At 32.5% G+C, this 27,874-nt stretch overlaps 1 protein-coding gene across 6 annotated transcripts; it reads left to right on the top strand.

The window, feature by feature from the left end:
* The first annotated feature begins 268 nt into the window (after nucleotides 1-268).
* LOC103846003 (multidrug resistance protein 2) lies at nucleotides 269-26,245 on the top strand. 6 transcript variants are annotated; one of them, XM_033275172.1, is made up of 15 exons: nucleotides 273-7,625; nucleotides 9,189-9,300; nucleotides 10,108-10,220; nucleotides 11,938-12,060; nucleotides 12,149-12,369; nucleotides 12,458-12,533; nucleotides 12,623-12,709; nucleotides 23,036-23,116; nucleotides 23,214-23,246; nucleotides 23,335-23,388; nucleotides 23,474-23,515; nucleotides 23,605-23,683; nucleotides 23,782-23,852; nucleotides 23,935-24,048; nucleotides 26,219-26,245. In XM_033275172.1, exons 1-14 carry the CDS (start codon nucleotides 7,446-7,448, stop codon nucleotides 24,025-24,027), a joined length of 1,365 nt encoding a protein of 454 aa, XP_033131063.1. In that variant the 5' UTR covers nucleotides 273-7,445; the 3' UTR covers nucleotides 24,028-24,048; nucleotides 26,219-26,245. The 6 variants fall into 6 exon arrangements, with proteins under 6 accessions (XP_033131064.1, XP_009121174.1, XP_009121175.1 ...); XM_033275174.1 differs by lacking the exon at nucleotides 26,219-26,245 and having other exon boundaries at nucleotides 9,069-9,300; nucleotides 23,935-25,288; XM_009122924.3 differs by lacking the exon at nucleotides 26,219-26,245 and having other exon boundaries at nucleotides 274-7,625; nucleotides 23,935-25,288.
* The last annotated feature ends 1,629 nt before the right edge of the window (nucleotides 26,246-27,874 follow it).

The following is a 27,874-nucleotide window of genomic DNA, read 5'->3' as shown; positions in this document are numbered from 1 at the left end:
TTTTTAACAACTTTAGTCATTTATATTCGTTTTTAAAAATTCAAAATATAACATATAGGAAAAAATCTAAATTTTTATTATATAGTTAATGTGGTTGTTTAATTTATTTTAATAAGTTAAAATTTAAAAAAATGATAGAGAATAGACCAATTTTTATCAAATCTGTATTATTTAAAATCATTAATTGTCAAATATACTTTAGCCACATTAGGTAATTCCGTAATTTTTATTTAAGGAAACAATGAATAACATTTATGATTAATTTATGGTTAGTTTAATAAAAAGCTTATTATATATTTATATGGACCAACATATTTTTTTAAGGATTCTAAGAATGATTGTGGTGATGACATGTGGCTACAAAAATATGTTGTAATGCTTCTCTTTTAATATATATAGGAAACAAATCTTCTTGACCAAATACTATTTTTTTTTAATAGCATCAGTCAAAGTAAAAATGGTGAATAAGAAAACCCGCATCTTTCTAATTTTCTCCCAAATATTTTGATAAATTGGAGAAGGTTTCTCCGGTCACCGGCTTCTCGCGGTGATGAGACTACCTCTCCCTCTCCTTTCTCTTCCTTTACTTTGGACCATGGGAGAATCCAACAACTTAGAGCATGTTTATTGCTAAACTCTTAAGCGGGCCATAATGAAGAGAAAATTAAGTGGGCCAAAAAGAAGAGAAACAGAAAGAGAAAAAAATAGAAACAAAGATAAAAAGCAGCGGAAGCAACGACCCTTCTAGTGTTTAACTAAGGTACACCCTTTCTTTTTTTTTTTTCCTTTTTTTCTTTTAATTACAAAATATCCTAAGCAACCCACTTAAACTACTGCAATAAACATGTTCTTATTTTGATAAAAAAATGCTCTTATTAAGTGGCAAGCATTATAAAAATAGTTACATTAAGGGCATTGATACAAATTTCAAGATAATTATTAAAGAGAAAACAAAAAAATTAGTGTGTGCACATGCCACACCTAGTCCTGCTCTGCGTCGGCCCCTGCTTTGGACTAACGTTTTAATCTTCTTTGGTGCATTGGTTCTCCCTTCAGCGTCGTTCCAATAAATCTCTCGCACGGCAAATCTGTGTGAGAACCCTTCGTTCTGGTTTCTCGTCAGCTTTAATGCTTATTGCGATCACCACTTGAAGACGGTGGAGAGGTGGCTGGAGACCCCGCAAGTTAGGCATCGAGATTTAGGGTTTGTCGTTCGAGTGTTGAAGGTGTTTGTGACGGCAGATCTAGGATTTGAGGATGGTGGGTCCTCGAGATTTGTATCTTGTCCGGTGTGTACCCCTCTCTGATTGGTGGATTGAATGGAGGTAGATGACTCTTCTTGGACTTGAGAGATGGCTAGGCTTGACTGTCGGCAGATACTAAGGTTACAAGAGTCGGTTTTCACCATGGAAATCGACGTTGTGGCCGTGGGACCGGTGGTGACTCACGTTGATGATATGAAGCCGACGGAAGCTTCAGTAGGAATTGGACGACCCAAACACAATAAAGTTACACAAATAAGATTAACTAATCATCGGTCCAAATCGGAGTTGGAGGCCTTGGCTTCCATGTCTGTCTTCCTCCCACTTTCCTTCTTCTTTGGTTTCCTTAGATATGTTTGTAGTTTAGTTCTGTTTCACTGAAACACCAGATGTGCTGTTCCGATATCCATTTGAAGACGATTTTAATATAAATATAATATTAATAAATAATAATAAAAATACAATTCCTTAAAATGCACATTTATAACAATTTAAAATATTAATGTAAACAAACATTTAAAAATTTGTTATTATTTTATGTGTATGATACAAATTGACTATTTACTTTGAAAATAAAAACATCTAACATTATTTTAGTATATTATATTTGAAGTTTGATTAAAACATAATATTACATATATTTTAATTTAAATATATATAAAATTAAAGTGAGTTTTGATTTTTGCATAAATATACAAACCTTAGATTTATACAATATATAGCTCATTTAAATGGGCCAATATATCTTGGAAAAAAAACAATATTATGTTGTGTTTCAAATTTTTTTTTGTTAATATGTTAATATAGACAAAGCTCAAAATAGTTGTAACAGTTTTTCTTTGGAAGAAACATGTGTATGTAGCTTCTAAACTTAATTAATTTATTACGAATAAAATTTGATTTATGGTTAAAAATATATTTTATGAATCTTCGGAATGTACATAGATACTTACGATAAATTTGTGGGATTACATAATCTTTGAAAAATACTATATAAAATTCGTTTTTGAGTGTAAATTAGATTTAGTACAATTTTTATTTTGGTTTAATAAATGACGATAATTAGAGATATAAAATAGAATATCACTGATTTGTTTGAGACATACATGGTATCAATTATGGTGAAATATATATATAGGAACTGTTTCTGACAATATCTATATATATGGGAACTTAAGAATATATGCAGAATGAAGTGAAAATGAAAGTTAAAAAAAAATTATTTGTTTAATGTAATTATAATTTTAAAAGGCAATGTCATTTCATTATGTAAAAAATTGGTTTGAAAAACTGTGCAATAAAAATGTTAAAAAAGGTTAGTTCTATTTTGTACATCTTTGTACATCAATTTTAATAAGACAGATGACCGTTTTGGAAATAAAAAAAGTATAACTTAATAATATATGAATGTTATTTATTCTTCTATAAATAGAAAAAACAAAAAACAATCTTTATTTTAAAGGAGGAAATAAAGATGAGTTAGAGCACTTTCTCCTCTATTATATCATTTAGATATAAATATAACAATGAAGTTAAAATGCCCTTATAATTGTTAAATTATTATTATTAATTTTTTCATGTGAAATTTTTGATCATTTTGTTCATGGTTGAGATACACCAAGATAACATCAATGCATCTCAACTTACACGAAAAATTCATGAATTTGCAACAAAAATGTCATCATATTGCGAATAGAGTATGCTCTATGTAAGTCACCGCAATTTCATTGCAACAAACCTTGTTGTAATATTTATATGACTTATACCATAACAATAGAGAACTATTATTTCTACTACTTCTTTTTGTAAATGGGAGAAGTTTAGGCAAAAGTTCTAAACTCTCCTAAGTTTAGGATCAGCTCGCACTAATACCATTGACATGGTGTAAAGCATCCTTCCTAACATGAATCGAAATAGGAGTATAATAGAACCAATTCCAATCACTAAACTACCAGCATAATGCACTACCATTTGTTTGGTTTTCTTCTCCAGTTTAAATCTAAGTTATAGAAGTTGTTTATTTTTGTGAAGAGAAATTTTCATTTTTTCAGGGGCAGATTTTTATCAAACATAAAACAATTTTGGAGCCCCAAAAACACACAATCGTAAGATCTTTTTAACGAGTTCTAATGTTTAAGTTAGAAGGCAAATAAGAAAAGAGAGATTATGGAAAGCAAGCTATTTATAATTTTTTTCTGGCATGAGGTTGCATGATTGTTCGGATCCATGGTTTGTAGGTTTGATCTTAGATCTATTCAATACTCAACAACTCTCCCACCAATTTTTGATTTAGATATGTCAGCTGCTTGACAAAACCTTATTGTTGTCTCAATGTACTAATAAAATGTAGCAAAATAGGTACGATATGTCCATCTCTCATACTTTTATCTTTTCTAGGTACCAAAAATTACTTTTTATCAAGAGTAAATTGGCTCAAAATAGTAAAAGAATTTGGATATTAAGAATTTGCTTAACACAGTAAAACTTTGGAGCAAATAGTGATGATGGAGTGAGCAAAATAACGATTTTATCCCCATTTGCAAAGATCTCTCTTACAGATTTAATCATATCTACAGTAGCTTCCATGCTCGATAGGAATACTATGGTCATATAAAGAAAAGGACAATGCCCAACAGTGTGTTTATGTAGATCACTACATATGGTAAATTGTATGGATAGGGAGTGCAAATACTTTTTTATCAATTACATGGGCGTTAACTGGATGATAAGAGATGAATATATTTCAGTTTTGTTGATACAATAAGGGTACAAATTATAAATGGATTTGATAATATAAGCAGAGGAATAAAAGTGCGGTACTGTTAACAGTTACGTTCATGCGATATGTGGAGTAAATAGGGTTTTGATATAAAAATTAGCGTGGTTTTGATAAAAAAAAAATTATGCAATTTTGATAGGAAAATAGTACAGTTTTTAGTAACAATTAATATAAAATAAAACAATTTCGTAAAATTAGAAAATTTTGGATAATTCCTACAAATATAATACAAGATAATATTGTTTCACGTGTTATACAAAACAAGTGTGAGGTTTATAAATAATATGGTGCAATTGCGTTAACTGTAAAAATATTGATCTTAGAGATATTTTCAAATTGGCAGAAATTGAATTATTATTTTGGACTGAGGCACATGCAACATTCACCCAAAGGGTCAACCAATCTAGGAATCTGGAGGTAACAAGTTTACCTTTGATACCGGGAAGATGGAGTTTTATGGATGGGTCATGGAGAAATCAGGATGATTATTCGGGACAAGGATGGCATAGTACGCTAGAAAGTTTTGATGGACTGATGGAGGGCAAGGAATACGAGAGCCAGCCTATCACCCCTTCATGCGGAAATTGAAGAGCTCATATGGGCAATGAAATGTATGAGGAATTTATGATAGTTTCATGTCACATTTTCAACGGATTGCTCTCAATTGGTGTAGATGGTTTCGAGACCAGAAGAATGATATGTCTTTGCAAGTTATTTTGGAAGATATCAAGATCCACAAAGGAAGTTTCAGTCTCTCAAAACTCATAGATCTCGAACGCTGAATAAAAGGGCGGCCAATCTTCCACGCAGTGCACAGAAACCACTGTCTTTTATCGTTAATATGGAAGCGGAGTTACCAGTTTGGTTTGCAGAGTCTTAGTTGAGTCTGTTCATGTTAATGATAAAAAAATATAAAAATGAGTGAACTTTTGATCATATTTTAAAATAAAGAGAAAACCAATTTTTTTTGTACTGACAAATATTATTTGTTTTGCAGTAAAAATTGCATAATGAATCAACATATATGTTTTTATAATATACTAGTTTTTGACTCGCGCTTTCAAAGCACATGATATATTAAGTTGTGAAAATCTAATAAAACATATCAAATATTTTGTTCGGAGAAACCGTCACATTTAAAGCCGTTACATTTGGGAACTACCCATTTAAACGCCGCCTCAAACCCATTTCATTTTTGGTCCATTCATATAAGCGTTATCTATTTAGAAACAATCTCATAATTTATAAATATATTTGTATATTAAAATTTTAATTTATGTATATCACTGTAATGAAAAGTTTATTATGTGAAAGCTATTTACAATATAAGGATGACCAAATCTTGCATGATCATATAGTTTCATTATTTTAGTGAAAATAAAATCATGTTATTATAATGTAGATACAAAAATGCGAGATAATAGCTTTAACTATAATTAATCAATTATTATTGTTAGATATAAAAAACAGAAATATTTAGTGATTTACCGTTATAAATTTATGTGCAAATCTCTAACAATTAAATTTCTTAATGGTCTTAGCGGGAAACATAGTCATTATAACATATTTATATGTAAAATATATTTCACATATATGTTGTGAAACTAATATTAGAAATTATATTGTAAAAAAGAACATAGAGGGATATTCTAAATTATTTTCGAGATATGTACATTGATTTTATTTATTTATTGGTAATAAAAAAATATAACATGATTTACAAAAACAGATTGGTGGTTCTACGATTTTCTCTCAATTATAATATTTTAATAATATCTAAAGTGAATATTCATAGATGCTAATATTTCACAAAATATAGAAAAACTATCTTAAAAGTAAAATCAAAGAATATATTATTATTATTTTTTTTGCTGAAAAGAAGAATATATTATTAAAAATATCTTGTCTTGCAAATTGTAAACAGTTTTAAAATTAGTCATTTAAATCCGGGAAAAGATGTAATTATATGATGAAAATACTATTTGAGCTTTAATATAATTTTTCAAAAAATTTGATGGATTATATTCGTTAATCGTAGATCCACCAATCTGTTTCTAACAAATTTGATGGATTAAATTATGATGTTTCAAAGTCTTACCATAAAATTGTATCTTTAATATCAGTCATCAATAATTACTCTATTTAAAGTCTTACCATAAATAAGTTTACCGAGATTTAAGTTTTGTTTGTTAGAGCACCATTAACGGCACGCTTTTATAAAAAATTCTAACTAAAAATATAATTAAAAAATATAAAGGAGAGAGAATTTTAATAACACCACAATCCTATTGTTTTGTGTAGAAGATGCTTTAAGATACTACAAAGCCAAGTGTCATCTTCTGATTAACACTTTAACTAAAATATTTTTGAGAAAATATTGATATATTATTATCTAGATGCTCAATTTAACAAATATACCATTAATGATGCTTTTAGGGTTAAAATTAATGTTATACTCGAAATAATTAATGTATAGTTTTAAAAATAAATTCGCTCATAAACGAGTTGGGTCTAACTTATTTATATGAGTATTTTAAATTTAAATAGTAATAAAAAATTTAGTGAGAAAAACACATCTAGGCCACTATAATCCACACCATAAATGAACGGGAAATGAATCATGTGCAGTTCGTTCAAGAAATAGAACAAGCAAAAAACAGCTGCTTTTAACTCTCTTTTTTTTGTAGTTGCGTTCTTGTGTGAAGTACGCACTATTAATCACAGTTTGTCTGAATGGTAACGTTTGTCATTTCCGCACTTAAACATTACAATTCCGTCTCACAAAGCTGTCTCCAATCGTAATTCGTAACATAAATCAGTCGTGGCCAGATAGGTGGTATATTCATTCCCAGTCTTACCTCCAACTAGCATGAATATAGAAAAGATGATCTCTCAAGTCTTCTTGACCACTCTTCAGTTCATCCAATACTAAAAAAAATACCGTTATATTTCTAGGCAATGGAAATCTAAAGCTAGGTGACCTATATTTTGATTTCTTAAGCTATTAAAGTCCAAAATTCAATATTATTTGGAATAAGTCAGGCCGTTAAGATTTAGAGTCCAATGCTTATCTAGGAAACTCACACTTGTAAAGAAAACACATGAACGACAAATAGTATAATTTACTCATTATTGATGAAAACTTAGATAGTGACTTTTTTTTTTGTAACACACAGAGATAGTTATTAGTTGACGGAGCCCGTAATAAAGAAAAGGAGAGTGACTAAAATACCAAAGTATCCTTAACAATCTGATGGAACATGCTTCTATCCAATTTTTATAATATAGACTGAAAAAATATCGGCGGAGTTGTGAAAACATATGTTATCTTGGATAATAATAAGCTTTTTCCCTTTTAGTAAAAATCGAAACAAATCTTACACATTACTTTGCTTGGTTTATTGATGGTGATGATGGAGGATGGATTCGTTGGGATGAGACACATGTTGACTATTGTTTTCTTGTCTGGCTTCGCCGGATTCATGGAAGGCCCCGTGATTACTGACGTCACCGTCGCCGCCGTTTGCTCTTCACCAGACGACGCATGTTCTCTAGCCGTCTATCTCACCGGTTTTCAACAAGTGGTACTTAAATTAAATCTGATTTTTTTTTTGTTTGTTACTTAAAGATTGTGTTTCTTCTTTCTTTCTTGGGCTAAGTTTCTTTTTGCTGAACTCTGTCTACATCTCTGTCTGATGTCTTCTACATCATTTTTTTATCTTCTACATCTTGATTGTTAAAGATTGTGTTTCTTCTTCTTGCCATCTACATCTGGATGTCTCTAAACATGAAATTGAGAGCCTATTACCCAGATAAGTTGATTTGGTTCTTACAACCTAAGTGATTTAAAGAAGGTTTTCTTTTGTTTTCGACATACAACGATTTTTTATTTCAAGAAAGGAATTTTTTTCCTGAGCATTTCTGATAGACACTTTATAACTTTGAATATGAAAATTTTTACTTTCCAAAAGAGAATTTAGAAATTTTAAATTTAAAGTTTTGAGTTAAATTTAAAGTTTTGAGTAATAAAACTCTATATTTAAAGTTTTACTAATCAAAACTTCAAATTTGAAATTTCATAATTTTATTTGCATTTTGGTCCTTACAATCACACATCAGCTTTATTTTTAAAAATTACATAAAGACATAACTATTATACAAATTTAAATACTACAACAACACTAATAGTCAGATAAGTTTGATCCAGAACCTTTAAAATTTTCAAATATTGTTCAATTTTTTTTTTGTAACTGAAGATGGTTGTTGTTGTTTTGATGTTTTTTCGTACAATTATTTCTTGTTCATATCAAATATACTCACGAGTATTAATATCATCGAAATAAAATTAGTTTTTTAGCAATAATTTATGTTTCTCTTTTAATTTCTTGTTCTGATCGAATGTATTTACAAATATTAATATCATCTGATTTCAATAAATTTTAGCTCGTAATCTATAAAGTAAAAATGAAGAGAGTCATTTTTACTTCAAAATGCACTGATAGAAAATCATTTTATGGAATAATATGATATTTTGTTTAAAGTTTAATATTAATTAAGTTATTTTTATTTAAATTTTATATTTACATTTTATATTTAAATTTTAAATTTTATTAATTAATATTTCGTAATATGTTTGCATATGTGCTAGTTATTTATAAAAATTTTATGAATTCAAATTAGTTATGATAAATATAAAGACCATATTATAAAATACAAATAGTTTTGAAGTTAAATTTGAAGTTTTGGTTTTGGAAAAGAGCTTTAAACTTCAAATATAAAGTTTTAGATACTTCAAAATAAATTTTTTTTTTTGGAGATACTCTAAATTCTAAGTTACACAATGCATAAACCCAGTGTTTCTCATTTGTTTGAACAATGATTGTTGTAAAACGAATAACGTATACTATTTACGAATATTTTTTTTTGATCAACTGGAGTTTCTGGACTATAATTTCTCACTAGCTTTTTTTTTTGTAACACAATTTCTAACGTTTGAAAAACTCACATTTGAGAGATTTTTGATGCAGACAGCCTAAGACAAAAAGGTCATATAACTCATTTTATGTCGGCCACAAAATTGAAATGTGTTCAGTTTATAAACCGATTAAAGACATAATCTAGTAAGATAATGTGTGTTATTAATGAAGGCAATAGGGTTAGGGACGATGGTGATGATGCCAGTAATTGGGAATCTATCAGACAGATATGGAATTAAAGCAGTTCTCACTTTACCCATGTGTCTCTCAATCCTTCCGCCTGGTCTGATTTCTCTCTCACTCGTTCTTATTTTAACTCTTTTTTTTTTTCGTGTTTGCTTTAATCCTTCGCTAGACACTTGGACACATCAGCGAAACGACACTAAAGAACTCGCTAATCTATTTTGAATAAATAATACAAGAATACAGAATATGATATGTGGACTTTATAGGAGAGTAACGCGTGGATGAAAATTAGCTTTGCCCCACTGCAACAACAAGTCAATGTCCAGAGTATCCTTCCATAATTTTATTAATCGGCAACACAAATACAGAGAAATAAAAAAGAAAAAGAAAAAAATATTCTACAGTTTTCATCTAAATTGACTAAAAATATTTTTAATTTATACCTTCACGTTTTTCAAATAGTATAATTCTCAAATATAATTAATTTAATTTTAATTATACTTTAGTAAAAAAAATAGTGAAATAATTAATTTTTGAGTAAATCTATTTCTACTCCAAAATAAAATAAAACAAAAATTTTTTTGTCGACTAAAATAAAACAATTAACATACTCCACCTGGACTATCGCATTTTCTTCAGTTAAAAAGAAAGATAAAAAGAATTGGACCATCGCCAATGTCTTCAATAATAATAAAACCAAGACCAACTGGAACACTACCTTTTGTTTTTCCTGATCTTGATGTTTCAATGTTCCAATGCAAACTAGTCTACTTAGTTATAATAATCTTAAGAATGCTGTATAAGTATTACATAGCATTTTTCATACTTATTATTTCTCTAAATATTTTCTTATATGAAGAAATAAAATCAGGAATTATAAGGCTGAAAATATTATTTTTGGCAGTCATTTTAGGGTACAAAAGGGATACACATTTCTTCTATATGTTTTACATAATCAAGATTCTGACCGCTTTGGTATGCGAAGGCACCGTGGACTGCCTTGCCTCTGCTTATGTGGTAACACTTTTATTTTAAGTAGTAACTAGAGTTTGACCCGCACGTATCCGTGCGGATATTTTTAATTTTATAAATATATAAATTTGATATTAACTATTTATATTTACATTTCAGTGTTATATGTATAATAATATAATCTTAACACCATTAAAATATAATGATTTTTACATTAAATTTCGTGAGTAATTATTATTGTATAATAGTATATTTTGATTTCGGTACAATAAATTCATAATCAGAAATAATTAAATAGAAAATCACTTATAAATATGTTTTTATAATTTCTACAGTTTGTACACACATTTTTCAAAATTTTATTTATTTATACTATAAAATGATATTTTCTAAGACTAATTTAATTTTTCATATTGTGTTTGAAAAATATATATTTTATCATCTATCATTTTAGTATGTTGCAGAATTTTATAAGTAAATACATTATTCGGTTTAATTAATTCAAACTTATTATTTTCTTTATTTTTATACATGGTAACACTATCCTATTATTTGAGCTAATATTATCGATATATAATGTTTTTTTGATGTTTTATGACTTTCACTCTTATACTAAACTATTGAAATATTTTACTAAAAATATTTGTTTTTTTTTATATATTTTTAGCAAATTTTGTTATCATGATATATAAACATTAAATTTATAGTCAAAACTGATTTGTTATTAATATTAATTTTATTTTATTTTTATTTTCAAATAAATTTTTAGTTAATATTAATTTATAATAATATTATGTTACTAATTATGAAATTAATTAATGCATTATTTTAGAAATATATTTAAAATTTTATTAAGATTGTGTTTGATCTTTTTCATTACAAATAAAATTTAAATTTATAGGTAAACTACTTTGTTATTATCATCTTTATAAATTATAAAATTTCTAGAAATGATATATATTTGAATGATTTGTAAATAATCAAATATGTCATATTGAGTAATTATTGAAATAGTTATACTTTTGTACAATAGACTTTTTGTACTTTTGTTTTAATAGAATAAATAAATATTTTGAAGATTGTTTTAGATATGCAATTATTTATTATATGTAGTTATTATTTTACTAAATTTTCAACAAATTTAGATCAATTAAATGAACATAAAATGGTATTAATTAGTCAAGTTAATTAATTTAAACATAACTGAATATTAAAATAAAAAATACCTTTTTTGCAAATCTATTCCTAATTAAGTTATTAGTCAGCAAAATTGTCATCAAACATTATTAGAATTAGTTTAAACATATTAACATATTTTTTTTTCATATATTACGATGAAAGATGAACAAATATGAATTGATTTGATTACGTTGTATATTAAGCTGATGTCACTTGTAGTCAATCTTGAAGCGATCTTATAGGCAAAAACAAACAAACGCTTAGCAAAGTAATGTTTTGATAAGATCGGTTTAGTTATCAATACTAATTGAAATTTGTATTGTTATTGTATAAGTAGAAAAACGGAGCATATGGTTTGTGTAAAGTTGGTTTAAATTAAGTAACTTGGTTAACATAAGTGATATGTGTCTTGCGTGTATAATAAATGGTAGTATTTAGAATAGGTCCAATTTTAATTGACAACATTTCACAGTAGATAAAATTAGGACTCTATTTTAATAGAGTAGATAATTTTCCTATTACAATAACAATCTGGCCTACTACTATTTTTATCAGTTTAATCCATTTCATTTTTCATTTTTAGGCAGAAAATATTCAGGGGAGAACAAGAATATCAGCATTTAGTGTTTTAGCTGGTGTCAAAACAATGTCTTCTCTTTGTGGAACGTTAGTTGCTCGATTTCTACCCCTAGCTTTGATTTTTAAGGTATCTTATAATCATTAGCGTCAAATCTAGTCAACCGAATCGTTACTTTGAAAATATAAGAGACATGCTTTTTGTGTCGATAAATTAGGTTTCAGCTATATCGTTTCTTGTTGCCATGGTGTACATGAGAAGTTTCCTAAAGGAAAGGCTAAACAATGATGAAAATGGTTATCATCAACAAGATGACGGTGATAGTAATGATGTTACGATGTTAGCAGAACCGATGTTGAACAACACAACAATTACAACTAGTGCTTTAAACAAGAAACAATCTTCGTTAAAAGATATGATGATCTTAATGAAAACTAGGTATGTTTATATTACTAAACATATGTAGATGCATACATATATATATCATTCTAAATATAATGATTTGGATATGGATTTTGTAATGCAGTACTATCTTCGTTCAAGCATTGGTTGTTACATTCTTCAGCAGTTTCTCAGATAATGGAATGCAGTCTGCTTTCTTGGTTTACTCATATATTATTCTACATTTTTAGTTTTCATTTTATCAAATTAGTGAACAAAACAGATGATTTTTTTTCTTTTAACTATGCAGTATTTTCTGAAAGCGCGTTTTGGCTTTGACAAGAACCAGTTTGCTGATCTCATGCTATTGATTACTATCGTTGGGTCTATCTCTCAAGTAATTACATTACTAGCACTACAAGAAAACATATTTTTTACGAGGGCAATATACGTTGTAACTTCGTCGTAAACGGGGTGTTACGACGAATGAACCGCGAAACACGTTTCGTCGTAAAACGCCCGTCGTAACCGACGTTTCGTCGTAAATGACTTGTTAAGTTTACGACGAAATATATTCCTCGTAAAGCGCAGGGCAGAGATTCGTCGTAAACGACACGTAAAATTTCGTGGTAAACTCCACGTAATGGATTCGATGTAAAGCACACGTAAACATTTTCGTTGTAACACCCTCGTAAATATTTCGATGTAAACTCCACGTAACATTTCGATGTAAAGACCACGTAAAATCTTCGATGTAAAAGACTCGTAATTATTTTCGACGGTAATCAGTTGTAAATGTTTACGTCGAGCCTACATCGACGTTTCGTTTTATAATATATTTTGAATATTATTTTTAACCTCAAATATATATATATATAAATTTGAATTTATTTAAAATTCTGAATTTTAAATAATTTTAATTTTAAAACGAAATATGAAAATAAAAAACATTTATAAAAAAGCATTTAAAAGTCATAATATTTAAATTCATAATACAAACCGAAAATGAGTTCAAATTAGGGTTTGGATGTTCGATCGAGATTGGGATCCGGGTGCTCATAGGAATTTCACGATTCGAGGAGAATCATATGGAGATGGGAAATTAGGGGAACTCAGCGGAGATCTGCGAATCAATTACCTAATAACGAGTTCGATAGAGTTTCAATCGAAAGGGGTTGGGAATGGAGATACGATTGGGCTTTTTAGGATATGGTTATCATTCAGATCCTCGGAGTGGATGCGGAATCCAGAAGATCAAGCACAATCATTAAGGGGTCGAACTGGAAATATCTTACAGATGGAGAAGGAACGGATATGGATCAGGTGGGGACAACAGAAGTTGTCGAAGAAGATAGAACTGGAGGCATTGTTGAGGGTAAGGGGGAAACGGCGGCGGAGAAGAAAACGGGGCTGCGCAAGCCTTTGTTTTCAGTTACTGGTGGACACAACTCCAAGTTTGCTCAAGTGCTTATGTAGCCTCGCAAACGGGTACAAGCTAAACAGAGCCTCCACAGGGGTGGTGGTGCTAAGCAAGTGGAAGAAAAGGGTACCTCACACCCGAAACAGCTACCCAAGCCTTAACTGTTTATGGATTGTGGGTGTTTTGAAGACAGCTATATTACGGGTTTGTTTGTTTTTTTTTACTTTCAGTTTTTTTGTTGGTTCAATAAGCTCTACGAGCAGTTCAAGTTTTATTTGGTATGTCTGGGTTTTAAATGGGCATTTATTAAAATGTGGTTTGTTTGGTCTTTGGAACGTATGGAATAATATTTTTGGTATTGGTTTTTGGATTTGGTTTATTTTGTTGAGCGTATGTGATCATAACAGGAGGGTTGGTATTCTCGAAGCGGTATTATTTATGCTGGTTATTGTTCTTAAAAGACAAATAAATGATTTGGCACTTGTGTGTTTTGTTGGTTTTGGGAAGTGGCTCACGACAGAACATAACGTTCTTGTTGTATCGACTCGAGACCTGTGGCTGGTCTCTTTAAACCAGTCGCAGATGGTTTATTTGGTGAAGATTAGAGTGGTTACTTTGGAAATAAAGGAATTGATATTTGGTATAGATATTGAAGATGATTTAGAAATGTATACAGATTATTCTTCTCTGCTTTACGTGAAGAACAAGTCTCATATGTTTGTTTTTTCTATCATGGTGTTTATTGGTTTCAAACTAGATGATGAGGTGGATTTGGAAATAATGTATATCATTGGAATAGGGACAGGGCGTACCATTATTATATTGAAGCCGTTTTATTGTGACGGGTGGAGTGAAAGTTTGGTGTTTTATGGGGTTATGGTGTTTTGGTGGTTGGGATTTCAGGGTATCATTAAACCCAATTTTGCTAACTCTTGGGAGTATTTTTATATTTTTTAATGAGAGCACTAAGTTGGAACTGTAGAGGAATGGGAAGTAAATGGACAATGAGTTATCTGCGAGAGATATGGCACAAACATAAACCAGATTTTCTTTTTTTATCAGAGACCAAACAGGAGTATGACTTTGTACACAGATTTCAATTACATTCGGGTTTTGATAATCTGGTTACAGTGGAACCAAATGGAAGGAGTGGTGGTCTAGCACTTTTCTATAATAATGAGTATCAAGTTAATATACTCTATTCAAGTAATCGAATGATAGATGTGGAGGCGGTGGCTTTGGGGAAAAAGGTGTTTCTCACATTTGTTTATGGAGATCCGGTTCAACAAATGAGGGAACAAGTGTGGGAAAGATTAACTAGGTATGGCATTGCAAGATCTGAGCCCTGGTTTATTATTGGTGATTTAAACGAGATTACGGGAAATCATGAAAAAGATGGAGGAGCTTTGAGAAGTGCGGATTCTTTTATCCCTTTTAATAACATGATAAGAAATACTGGACTTCTGGAATTTCCGGCTAGAGGGAACAAAATGTCGTGGCAGGGGAGAAGAGGAAAAGGAAAAGGGGCTGTGACTGTAAGGTGTCGGTTAGATCGCGCTCTAGCAAATGAGGAGTGGCATACTCTATTTCCCTGTTCTTACACAGAATATCTAGGTTTGGTGGCATCCGATCATCGACCAGTGGTGGCGTATCTAGACGATAAAGTTCACAGAAGGAAAGGGCAATTTCGGTTTGATAAGAGGTGGGTAGGGCAAGAGGGGCTTCTGGAATCCATTACGACGGGTTGGTCAGATGATAGGATTCGTAGCGAGGATGATATAGTAGCAAAAATTAGCAATTGTCGACATGAAATTGCAAAATGGCGGAAAAATAATCCACCTTATGGCAAGGAGAAAATAAGCGATTTACAAAAGGCCCTCGAGGAGGTTCAGACAGATAATGCTAGGTCACAGGAGGATATTGTGGAGGTCTCCAGAAAGTTACAAGAAGCTTATAAGGATGAAGAAGATTATTGGCACCAGAAAAGTAGGAATATGTGGTACTCTTCGGGGGATCTAAATACCAAGTTCTATCATGCCTTAACTAAGCAACGACGAGTTCGGAATAGGATTGTTGGCTTACATGATGCTGCGGGGAACTGGATTACAGAAGATATTGGAGTGGAAAAGGTGGCTGTTGACTATTTTGAAGAGCTGTTTAGTACCACTTCGCCGACAGGATTTGATAGTTTTCTCTCAGAGGTAACAACGGGTATCACTCCTCAGATGAATCAACGATTGTTGAGAGTGGCGACTGAGAGTGAGGTAAAAGAGGCTTTGTTTATGATGCATCCAGAGAAGGCGCCAGGACCGGATGGTATGACGGCTCTTTTTTTCCAGCATTCCTGGCATATCATTAAGAATGATTTGGTAACAATGGTAAATAATTTTTTGGTGTCTGGGGACTTGGATCCACGGTTAAATATTACTAATATATGTATGATCCCAAAGACGGAGAGGCCTACTAGGATGACGGAATTGAGACCCATTAGTCTATGTAATGTCGGGTATAAAATTATCTCGAAGGTTCTGTGCCAGCGGCTGAAACTTTGTCTGCCGTCTCTTATTTCGGAAACGCAATCGGCATTCGTGGCAGGGAGGTTGATAACTGATAATATTCTTATAGCTCAGGAGATGTTTCATGGATTACGGACTAACAAATCATGTCAAGGAAAATATATGGCAATTAAAACGGATATGAGCAAAGCGTATGATAGAGTGGAATGGGACTTTATTAAAGCTTTACTAGAGAAGATGGGTTTTGATCTTCATTGGATTAAATTAATGATGGAATGCATATCATCGGTTCAATATCGGGTTTTACTAAATGGACAACCAAGAGGCCTTATTATTCCGAATAGAGGGTTACGGCAAGGAGATCCGTTATCTCCTTATTTATTTATTTTGTGCACTGAGGCTTTGATTGCAAATATTAAAAAGGCGGAGGATGGGAAACAATTGACAGGAATGAAGGTAGCTCGAGCATGTCCTTCCATTTCACATCTACTGTTTGCGGATGATAGTCTTTTCTTTTGCAAAGCCCAGAGAGAGGAATGTCAAACTATTCTCAGAATCTTAAAGGAATATGAGATGGTGTCAGGTCAACTCATTAATTTTGAGAAGTCTTCGATCCAATTTGGACATAAAATTGAAGAGTCCAACAGACAGGAAATGAGAGACATCCTGGGCATTCAGAATCATGGAGGAATGGGAACTTATCTAGGATTACCAGAAAATCTTGGGGGTTCAAAGGTTCAGGTTTTTAGTTTTGTGCAGGATAGACTAAACAAACGGGTTAATGGTTGGACTTTTAAGTTCTTTACAAAAGGAGGAAAAGAGGTGATTATTAAATCGGTGATTACGGCATTACCAAATCATGTGATGTCTTGCTATCGATTGCCTAAGGCAACCGTAAAGAAACTGACAGGTGCGGTAGCCCAATTTTGGTGGAGCCCCGGGGGAAGTACGAGAGGTATGCATTGGAAATCTTGGGATAAAGTATGTGTTAGCAAGGAGGAAGGAGGACTGGGTTTTAAAGACATCACTGATTTCAATACAGCGATGCTTGGTAAACAGTTTTGGCGATTGATCGAGAAGCCAAATACTTTATTTTCTCGAGTTTTTAAAGGTCGATATTTCAGGAATGCCTCACCCCTGGAACCGATTCGCTCATACTCTCCGTCATATGGATGGCGGAGTATTACATCAGCTAGATCTCTGGTTAGCAAAGGACTAATCAAACGGGTGGGATCAGGATCTTCTATCTCTGTATGGAATGATCCTTGGCTCCCAACCACTCGCCCGAGACCAGCAAATAAAAACCAACACAATCTTTACCCTGACCTCACAGTGGCTTCTCTTATAGACCCCACTTTGGGAATTTGGAACTCGCAGGCACTTCAGGCTCTAGTGGATCCACAGGATGTGAAAATTATCGAGAGTATACGACTGAGTAGATATCAGTTGGAGGACAAAGATGGATGGCATTTCACAACAACTGGGAAATACACGGTTAAATCGGGATATCAGGTAGAACGAGTTTACCCGGATAGAGCAAAACCACCAGCATTTTTTGGACCTACGGTCGATGGTTTGAAATCATTCTGCTGGAAAGTCAGGTGTCCACCAAAGCTTAAACATTTTCTCTGGCAGTTGGTGACAGGGTGTATAGCGGTTAAGAAAAATTTACAAGCGAGAGGGATAACTGGCGATATATGTTGTACAAGATGCGGAGCTGAGGAGGAATCGATAAATCATGTGTTTTTCGAATGTCCTCCAGCACTTCAGGTTTGGGCTCTCTCAAAGATACCATCAAATCCAACTACATTTCCCACACAATCCCTTTTTGCAAATATGGATCATCTTTTCTGGAGAGTATTTCCGCAGTTAGATGATCATCAGTTCGCATGGATACTATGGTATATCTGGAAAGGAAGGAATAGTAAGGTTTTTAGTAATCTGGATATTGATCCTAGGGATACGCTCAAATTGGCGGAAACAGAATCAACCCTTTGGGCTGAAGCCCAACTAGTGAATGAACAGAGAATGGTCCCACAGGAAGAGATTAGGTCTTCACTGTTAAATCCAGGACGATGGTGTTTCACAGATGGTTCCTGGAAAGAGAAAGATACTTTCTCCGGCCAGGGTTGGCACAGCACTTTAGAAGGCTTCGCTGGGTTGCTGGGGGCGAGGAATGTTCGGGCTAGCCTTTCTCCTCTACATGCGGAGATGGAAGCACTACTATGGGCTATGGAATGTATGAGGAATTTACGTCAATCTCAGGTTACGTTTGCAACGGATTGTTCTCAATTGGTGAAGATGGTTTCGGAACCAGAAGAGTGGCCAGCGTTTGCAAGTTATTTGGAAGACATCAAAAGTCTGAGAGCAAGTTTCCTACAATCAGAGATCGTCCATGTACCAAGAGCGCAGAATACAAAGGCGGATAGCCTAGCACGCAGTGTTAGGATTCAGCCGTCTTTCGTCGTTCACATGGATCAATATCTTCCGGCTTGGTTTACAGAGTCTATATGAGTCTGTAAAGTTGACGACAAAAAAAAAAAAAAAAAAAAAAAACCGAAAATATTAAAAAAACTACATATCATCGAAGTAGTCGGTGGGGTTGCTCGGATGTTGACGGGTTGGATCGGACTCTTGGGGATCTCGTACTGGCAACCCAAGAGCGGCTCGTCTCTGACTCAACATTCTCTGCATAACCGGGTTTCCCACGGCCATCACGTCTAGCAAATCCTCAAGAGAGTCTAAACGAACCTGCTGGCTATCCATTCGAGCTTTCATCTGAGAAGTCTCTTCATCCCGTCTCGAAGTGTATGACGAAGTTGCCCTTGCAACTTGGTTAACGGAGCCTATACCGACTATTCGGCCCTTCTTTCTAGGAGCCAGCTATAAAATTAAAACATATATTAATATAGTTATTAAAAATAATGAAAAAAAAAATTTTAGTTGTACTACCTCTTCGAAGATTCGGTCGGCTTCTTCGGTGGACAATGTGACGGGTAATCCATCGGGAGACTCCTGAGTTAGTTGCGTCTCCCGTTCTTCAATCCGAGTAGCCACTGCTTGAGCGAGTTTCTCTGATGCAGGATCCACAAAAACTCCGTCGGATGTGGCGTGAGTCATCTTGAATAGGTCAGACAGAGATGGTAAGACTCCCGTCTTCTCCAACTACAAAAAAAAAATATTAAAAGTTATATTAATTGAATATTTTAAAATAAATATTTAAAAACAAAACTTACAACGTCTAGACGGATGCCTGCATGTGGTTTTTGGCCGGTTCTGTGAAGCATGGGCAAATTACCATCTTTATCCTTCGTTCTTCGAGAAGCCGAGCACGAATTGGCCTTTTTGATCGAAGACGGGTGCTTCCAATAGGCGATGAGGCCATCCCACACATCCGTCGTGAGCTCAGTGGGCTTTCCCTCATACCCGTCGAGCTCCCACTTGTCCTTCCAATCGGAGACTGTGTTGCAGAGGCGGATCTTTGCTTTTGCAACGAATTCCGCCTTCACCATCTCGGTGATTCCCAAAGACCAATGCCACTTTTGCTGAAACACAAAAAATTTGAAAAAATTACAATTAATAATAATATTTAAAAAATATATACATATTTAAAAGTTAAAATTTAATTAAATTTAAAAATCTTACCGCAAACATTTTAAACCACGTGATCTTAACGTGATTTGGAGTCTTGCTCCAGTTCGGATATGCCCCGTCGTAGTAACCCTTAATCGTTTTCGAAACGCTCCGGCCAACACGGTTATTAGCCCCAAACCTGAAAGGAAAACAATTTAACCGTTAGAAAATAAAAATATTTTAAATTTTTATGTAATAAAAATTAATAACTTACCAATAAGTTCCTCGGGGTCTATCGGGGTCTAGAACATCCAAACCCTCTCGTCCGGGCTGGGCAAGCAAATCCTCTACCGTATATCTCGCGAATGGGGCATATGAAGGCACACGCAAATCCGGATGAACTGCACCTTCTGGGACAGGCTCAGGTGCAGCCGCTGGAGGAGGAGGTGGAGGCATATGCGGTGGAGGCATTTGCGGTGGAGGCATCTGCGGTGGAGGAGGACTCCAAGCAACTCTCTGAGAAGGCTGAGAGTCTGGAACTGCGGTGGAGGATGATGGACCAGAAGACGATGGACCGGAAGAAGATGTACCGGAACCATCGTCGCCAAACAAATCTCTATAACTAGGTGCTCTGGATTTTCTTCTAGGAGCCATCTAAAAAAAATTAAAATAAATTTTATCAGTTACGACATAATAAAAATATTATTCCGTTACCTAACTAATCACCTAAACTAATTACCTAACTAATCACCTAAACTAATTCCGTTACCTAACTAATCACCTAAACTAATTTAAAAAAAAAAAAAGAGAGAGAGAAGAGAGAGTTTACCTTAGAGAGAGCAAAGGAATTTGGGAGGAATGAGCGAGGCAGCCTCGCTCTCGGCGTCCCCTTATATAGATTAGGATTCGTCGTAAAATCGACGTAAATTTACGACGAAATTACCAGGCCCGCGTTTTTCCACTTACGACGAATTTACCAGGCCCGTGTTTTTTAATTTACGACGAAATTACCAGGCCCGTGTTTTTCGAGTTACGACGAAATTACCAGGCCCGCGTTTTTCCATTTACGACGAAATTACGACGCTTAACCCTAAACACCGAGAATGAAATCCCTAAACCCCAAAGTGACATATCATCTAACATCATATCTTATATCATACTACTTCTTACTCTTTCTTTTAGAAAATGTTACAATAGAGAAATCCAACATTTGATACATATATTACATCACTCTAAATCGTTTTCGTTCTCATCACTATCATTACAATCATCATCGTCGCTTCTCTCGAACTCGTCTTCACGTGCTTCATCTGTCGCATCTTCGGGAATATCTTCATATTGAAAGTTTTGCGGGTCGATCAAAAGGATTTCATCAGTTGGTTGTTCTGGTACCTCAACTTCAGTGATAGCGTCTTCTTCTTGCAAGGGCGGTTCTTCTCCAACGACAATGCGTCCACGAGGTGTAACTTTGATAGCAGTTACCCAGTTTATCCCGGAAGTTCGAAGCCGAGGATAAGGAAGGAAGCTAACTTGCTCGGCTTGTGAAGCTAAAATGAAAGGCTCAAATTTGTTGTATCTTCTCCCAAAATTGACATCCACAACACCAAATTTGTTATACCGAATCCCTCGGTTCACAACAGGATCGAACCATTCACATTTGAAGAGGACGCATTTTAGCTTCAATAACCCCGGAAATTCCACTTCAATAATCTCCTGCAATATCCCGTAAAAGTCTGTTTCACCTTTCACACATATTCCGTAGTTACTCGTTGCCCGATGTCTCCCATACTCGTATGTGTGAAAGGTAAATCCTCGTGTGAAATACATAGGTGATGTGGTGACCTTTGCAACTGGACCTTGAACCAATTCATGAAACCATACGGGATAATAAGGATCGTCATAATCAACCTGCAAAAAACATATATATATTCTTAAACACTTACTTAATTAATATAATAGTATGAGATATATTACCTGTGATTCTAGCCCGCCTGGTGCATGAATGTCTCTAGCCCGTTCAGAAATGCATTCGTCACTCTCCCGTCGGAATCTTTGTGCAAATACATCCAACTTCGTAACTCGTAAATACTACCGCCACCGACCATTTTCGAGACTATTTTTTTTTAAATTTTTTTTTTTTCCGTTTGTGTCTTGTGAGGAAGAGAGTTGTGTGTTGTGAGGAAGAGAGTTGTGGGAAATGACATATATATAGAGAAATTTTCGAGTTGGGTAGTTGAAATATAACAACGATTTTACAAGGGAAAGTTTACATGGATTTTACATAGTTTTTGTACAACGACTTTACAACGAAACTCGATAAGTTTTTCACCTAAATATAACGGTAACATGATTCGTTGTAATATCGATGTAAAATTTAATTTTCGACGTACTTACGTCGTAATATTACATGGCGTTTACGACGAAATTTGGTTTCGTCGTAATTGCATTGTTACCCCACCAATTACTATTTCTAAAACAACGATAAGGAACCTGTGTCGTTCGTCTGTCTGCCAATTCAGTGGAACGACAAGGAGAAAGTGGACGGAAGTGCAGCTGGTTTGTACTTGAGAGGAACCTTTGACGATGGTCGGAGGTTTCACTCAAGTATAAACCAACTTCACTTCCCTCCATTTTCTCCTTATCGCTCTACTGAATTGGCAGACAGACGAATGACTCATGTTCGTTATCGTTATCTTCGAAATAGTAATTGGTGGTTCGAGAAGAAGAGAGTTGTGTGTTGTGAGGAAGAGAGTTGTGTGTTGTGAGGAAGAGAGTTGTGGGAAATGACATATATATAGAGAAATATGGTAAGTTTTACATGGATTTTACATGGAAAATTTACAACGTGTTTACAACGAACTTAGGTAAGTTAAAGCACTTTCAATACACGTTTTCACCTTTATGTAACGGTAACATGATTCGTTGTAATGTCGATGTAACGTTTACAACTATTTTGCATTCCACGTACTTTCGTCGTAAACTTACATTAACTTTACGACGAATACATTTCGTCGTAAATTACCATCGAATTTACGACGAAGTCATGTCGCGTCGTAATTGCGTTGTAAAGCTTATGTAAATTTACGAGGAAATAATTTCCTCGTAAAATGCCGTTGTTACTGCTACGTTTTCTTGTAGTGTAGTGATAATATGTTTAAATAACATTAATATGAATAAATTTTGTACGTCATGTGTTGTTAAATGTTTTTATTAGCTGTTTGTACTGCCAAGATTTGCTTCAACCATTGGAGAACGTAAGCTTTTATCAGCAGGGCTTTTTATGGAATTTACGAACGTAAGCATATCTTCTTTTCTTTTGAATTTGTTTCTGATGAAACGCTAAATAAGATGTTGGCATATAATGAATTTGGTTGCATGGGTTTGAGATGCAGATGGCCGTTGTCAGCATTTCTTGGGCACCATGGGTGAGTCGGTCGAAACTAGTGACTTGAGTCGATGTTCAGTGTCAATATGATCTGCTTTTGTGTTTTTTTTTTTGTTTCTATGTGGCAGGTTCCTTATCTCACCACTTTGTTTGTATCTGGAGCCATGCTTGTGATGCCATCAGTAAGGCTATAGATATAGCTTATCTGTCCTTAACAATGGTGCATTTTCTACTTATAAGTATAAAATTGAACAATCTTGGCTACAGGTGTGTGGTATTGCCTCAAGACAAGTCGGACCCGGTGAACAGGTATATATCTTGTCCTAACGATTGAAAGTTTGTTTTGTTGGATCAACATCCTCAAAAGAAATAGTTCAATGTTTGAGTAATTGATGTAGGGGAAAGTGCAAGGATGCATATCTGGAGTGAAGTCCTTTGGGAAAGTCGTGGCACCATTTGTTTTCAGTCCATTGACAGGTTCGTGAAGCCATAAGAACACAGTTTACTTAGCTATTTACTGCTAAGTTTCAGTTTTTTCTTCACACTATTGATAAGATTTGGTTTAATTTGTATAGCGTTGTTCCTCTCGAACAATGCACCCTTCTATTTTCCTGGATTCAGTCTTTTATGCATTTCCTTGTCGTCGGTAAGGCCATTTCATCCTTGACTGGTACTTGGATATTACTGTCATCGAATTATGATGGACCAAACTGTTTATCCTTGTGCAGATGATCGGTTTCTTTCAGAGCCTAATGATAAAAGATGTTCCACCGTCACAATTGAACAAAGAAATCAACAGCACCTCGAGGGAAGAAGTGTGATTACAGGAACTTATTAAATATACTAGAGCCGGTGTCCGCGCTCCGCGCGGATTACATATTTAATTAAAGTATGTTAATATTTGTGTTAATGGATTTCTACGTGTTTTCCTGGGATTAAAACAATGGTGTAGAGGTGCCGCATGTTTGTATAGAAAACGATCATCATCTAAGAATCTTCATCACAAAAATGTTTTTTTTTTGCCAAAGTATTTAATTATTCCTATATGTGTCTTCTAGGGGTGAATAACGAATCTGTTGATACAGTTGGGAGCATGATTTTTTTATTAAGAACTAATTGTGGTTTTTTTCATAATTTGTATTTTTAAATAAAAAACATATTTTACTAATAATGTTTATATTTGTTTTATTAGAGTTTTGTAACTATAAAATGAACAAAAATATCTTTATTTAGTACTTATATAAAATTATATAGAGATAGATTATTAATTTATGATTCTGATGGGACTATATATTAATTTGGAACAAATATTAAGCAACTCAATTAGATTCTTGCAAACCAGGAGAAAAGGAGTGGTCGGTCATGTCGTCTGTATTTTTACCTTTTCCCAAGTTTTTAAAACGTTTCGTAGCAATAAACAAAAATCAAAACGTAGCATTGTATTTATATATTTGGAATCTTATCAGATAAGATGTAACTTTTCTTTTTTTTTGTGCACTTCAAATTTAATAAGATGTAAATAGTCAAAAATATAATATATATATATATATATATATATATATATAAAACATAATTTGTATTTTATATTTGTTTTATTAAAGATTTGGATTAAAGTATTTAATTAATATATCAATACTAATAATGTTTTTGATTCAAAAATGCACTTGTAAATTCAAAATACCTCCCATAAGCGGAAGATCTTTGGCGGTTGGTTTGACCATGGTATTGAGGAACAATCAATCCTTAAACAAAGGAAAGAATATTTAAATGTTAGGCAAAGTGAAATGGTTTGATAATAAAAATAGTGAAAAAGGTCTCAATGGATAAAATCGAACCATGAGATTAATTACAAACTAAAATCTTATAAAGCCAAAAAAAAAACTAAATATTTTATATGACCGATAGACGTGAACTACAATTGTAGTAGCTTAGCAGGCAGGAACTATTATATTAAATCAAATTTTTTTGGCGGAGACCAATAGCTAAAGACGGAAGATTGTCGGTCTATGTTTAATCTTAACCAACTAAAATCTTATACGTTTGTTCGCACAGATTATCAATATGAATCTATTATTAAAACAATTGAAAATAAACAGTGGAAGGTGAGCCAAACCCCACGTCCCCAACCGCATACGGACTTAACTATCCAACTCTTAAACATATCACTTATGCCAAAAAATTGACAAAATTGTGACTTTCAAATATTGACTTACACAAAATCTTGAACGTTTGGCGGTGGTGGTTTTTTCAGAGTGAGAGGGGATGAATATATAGTCTTCAGATTAGAGTTCTTGATCCTAATGGTAGAATATATGTTATTTAATTTTCAATGAATACAGTATGCATTTTTGACATGAAATATAACGATTTCCTAAATTAAATTGTTCACCAGCTATAAGAATATTAAGTATGGGGCAAGTTAAAGTTGTAAAAATCGATTTTGATTTAGGATGGCAAAGATGTGGTAGCTAGAAGACTAATAATCAACAATCAATGCATGCATTGTTTTATTATGATGTAACTGGAGTTGAACCAGGTTAAACCGTGACTCTTCGCATATTTTAATGGTTGGTTTTTTTTTTTTAAAGTCAAGTCCGGAATGACATGGCATAATGGTTGGTTCTGATTATTTTGTTCATGTGGCAAGGCTTAGGAAGCTAGGATTTAGCTCCTTTTATATAGTAGGATATAACGATTTCCTAAATTAAATTGTTCACCAGCTATAAGAATATTAAGTATGGGGCAAGTTAAAGTTGTAAAAATCGATTTTGATTTAGGATGGCAAAGATGTGGTAGCTAGAAGACTAATAATCAACAATCAATGCATGCATTGTTTTATTATGATGTAACTGGAGTTGAACCAGGTTAAACCGTGACTCTTCGCATATTTTAATGGTTGGTTTTTTTTTTAAAGTCCAGTCCGGAATGACATGGCATAATGGTTGGTTCTGATTATTTTGTTCATGTGGCAAGGTTTAGGAAGCTAGGATTTAGCTCCTTTTATATAGTAGGATAAAGAGAAGAATGCCAATTTAGGATGTAGTAATAATGATGTAGATTAAGATATTTAGAGTTAATATCTTAAGTATTTAACTAGATTTTAATCTGCACATCCCTACGGGTAACATTTCATTTATAAATATAAAACTTTATATTATTTTGTATATAATAATTTTTGATAATATATTCCTGTCATTTTAAAAATAACTAAATAGATGATATATAGTTCTAAATATTAAAATTTAACATATGTTAACAATATTATTTTTTGTAAAAATTATTACATAATTTATGAATATTAATCATTTTAAAAGGTGAATGATATTTTAGTCACTTTAAACGGTGAATGATATTTTATTTATTTATCTTAATGAAAATATTTTTTTAAAATATATTTGTTTACCAATTCAAAATAATTTAAGATGTTTGCACAAAAAATAATTGTAATATGTAATTCATTAATTACTTCTATTTTAATATAATGTACAATATACTTATAAAATTTATAAAATTAGCAAATAATTTCATTATTTTATTTATAATAAAAATATAATTAAAATTAATTTATAATAAAAATATACTACTAATTGCGAAATTAATCAGTGCATTAATTAAAAGAATATTTAAATTTTAAAAAAGATTTTGTTAGATTTTTTCTCAACAGATTTTGTTATTCCTAAAACTAAAATTTAAATTTATATTTAAAATTAATTTGTTATTAATATCCTTATAATTATTTAGAAATGTTATACATTAAATAAACTAATGTAAACAATAAAAATATTATTTGAATATATGGACCTAGACTTCTAGTATGACTATTTTGTAGTAGATAAAAATGGTACTTCTCTTTTAATAGAGAAGACTAGAGCTTGACCCGCGCACCCGCGCAGGTGTTAGTTTTTTGATAAATGAATATTTATTTGTATAAGTGATAATATATATTTTAAAATTTACCCGTTTAATTTTTTTTTAATATGACATTTATAAACACAATAATTTTATAGTTTATATTGAGTAGTTTTATTTTATCATGTAAACCCTTAATTATATCATCCATTTATTTAGAATACGACCTGTAAAATCACACAAATGTATTTTTATTTTTTATGGATCAAAATTTTATGATTATATATAATTAAATTATTGTATAAACTGTTTTTATGGATCAAAATTTTATGATTATGTATAATGAAATTGTTGTATACTATTTATTACGTATATGTGGAATTAGTAAAATAATTACCGTATAATGTATGTAATTACGAAATGTATATATGGAATTAATTATTTTCAAATACACATATGTATAATAAAAAGGAAAAGACAAAAAATATTAAAAGTTAGGTTTATTAATTATTATTGCCATGATTTTTTAGTTAGAATTTGATTTTGGAAATACATTAATTGAAGAGAAAAGACAAAAATCCTAAAAGATAGGTTAATTAATAACTTCAGTGGCATGCCATTGTAAATATAGTGGAAAACTAAGAGATAATCTAATTTTGTACTCCTATTTTAATAGATTAGATGTTTTATTTATTATTAGGATAATTATCTTTATTGTTTTAAGGTTTTATTGTTTTCTTATATATAGTCGTTTAGGCTTAAGTTTATATGCGGAAGCTTTATAGGATATGACTAGAGATCCGTTGATTTTGAAAATAC

Source organism: Brassica rapa, chromosome A07, assembly GCF_000309985.2.
Source record: "Brassica rapa cultivar Chiifu-401-42 chromosome A07, CAAS_Brap_v3.01, whole genome shotgun sequence".
Lineage (NCBI taxonomy): Eukaryota > Viridiplantae > Streptophyta > Magnoliopsida > Brassicales > Brassicaceae > Brassica > Brassica rapa.
This window is presented reverse-complemented; position numbering and strand designations above follow the sequence as displayed.

Excerpts from the sequence above, each read along its gene's own strand:
- LOC103846003 (XM_033275172.1), top strand. The coding sequence starts at position 7,446 with ATGGTGATGATGGAGGATGGATTCGTTGGGATGAGACACATGTTGACT. Across the intron at positions 10,221-11,937 it reads GCCTTGCCTCTGCTTATGTG|GCAGAAAATATTCAGGGGAG; the intron begins GTAACACTTTTA and ends TTTCATTTTTAG. Across the intron at positions 23,853-23,934 it reads TATGCATTTCCTTGTCGTCG|ATGATCGGTTTCTTTCAGAG; the intron begins GTAAGGCCATTT and ends ATCCTTGTGCAG.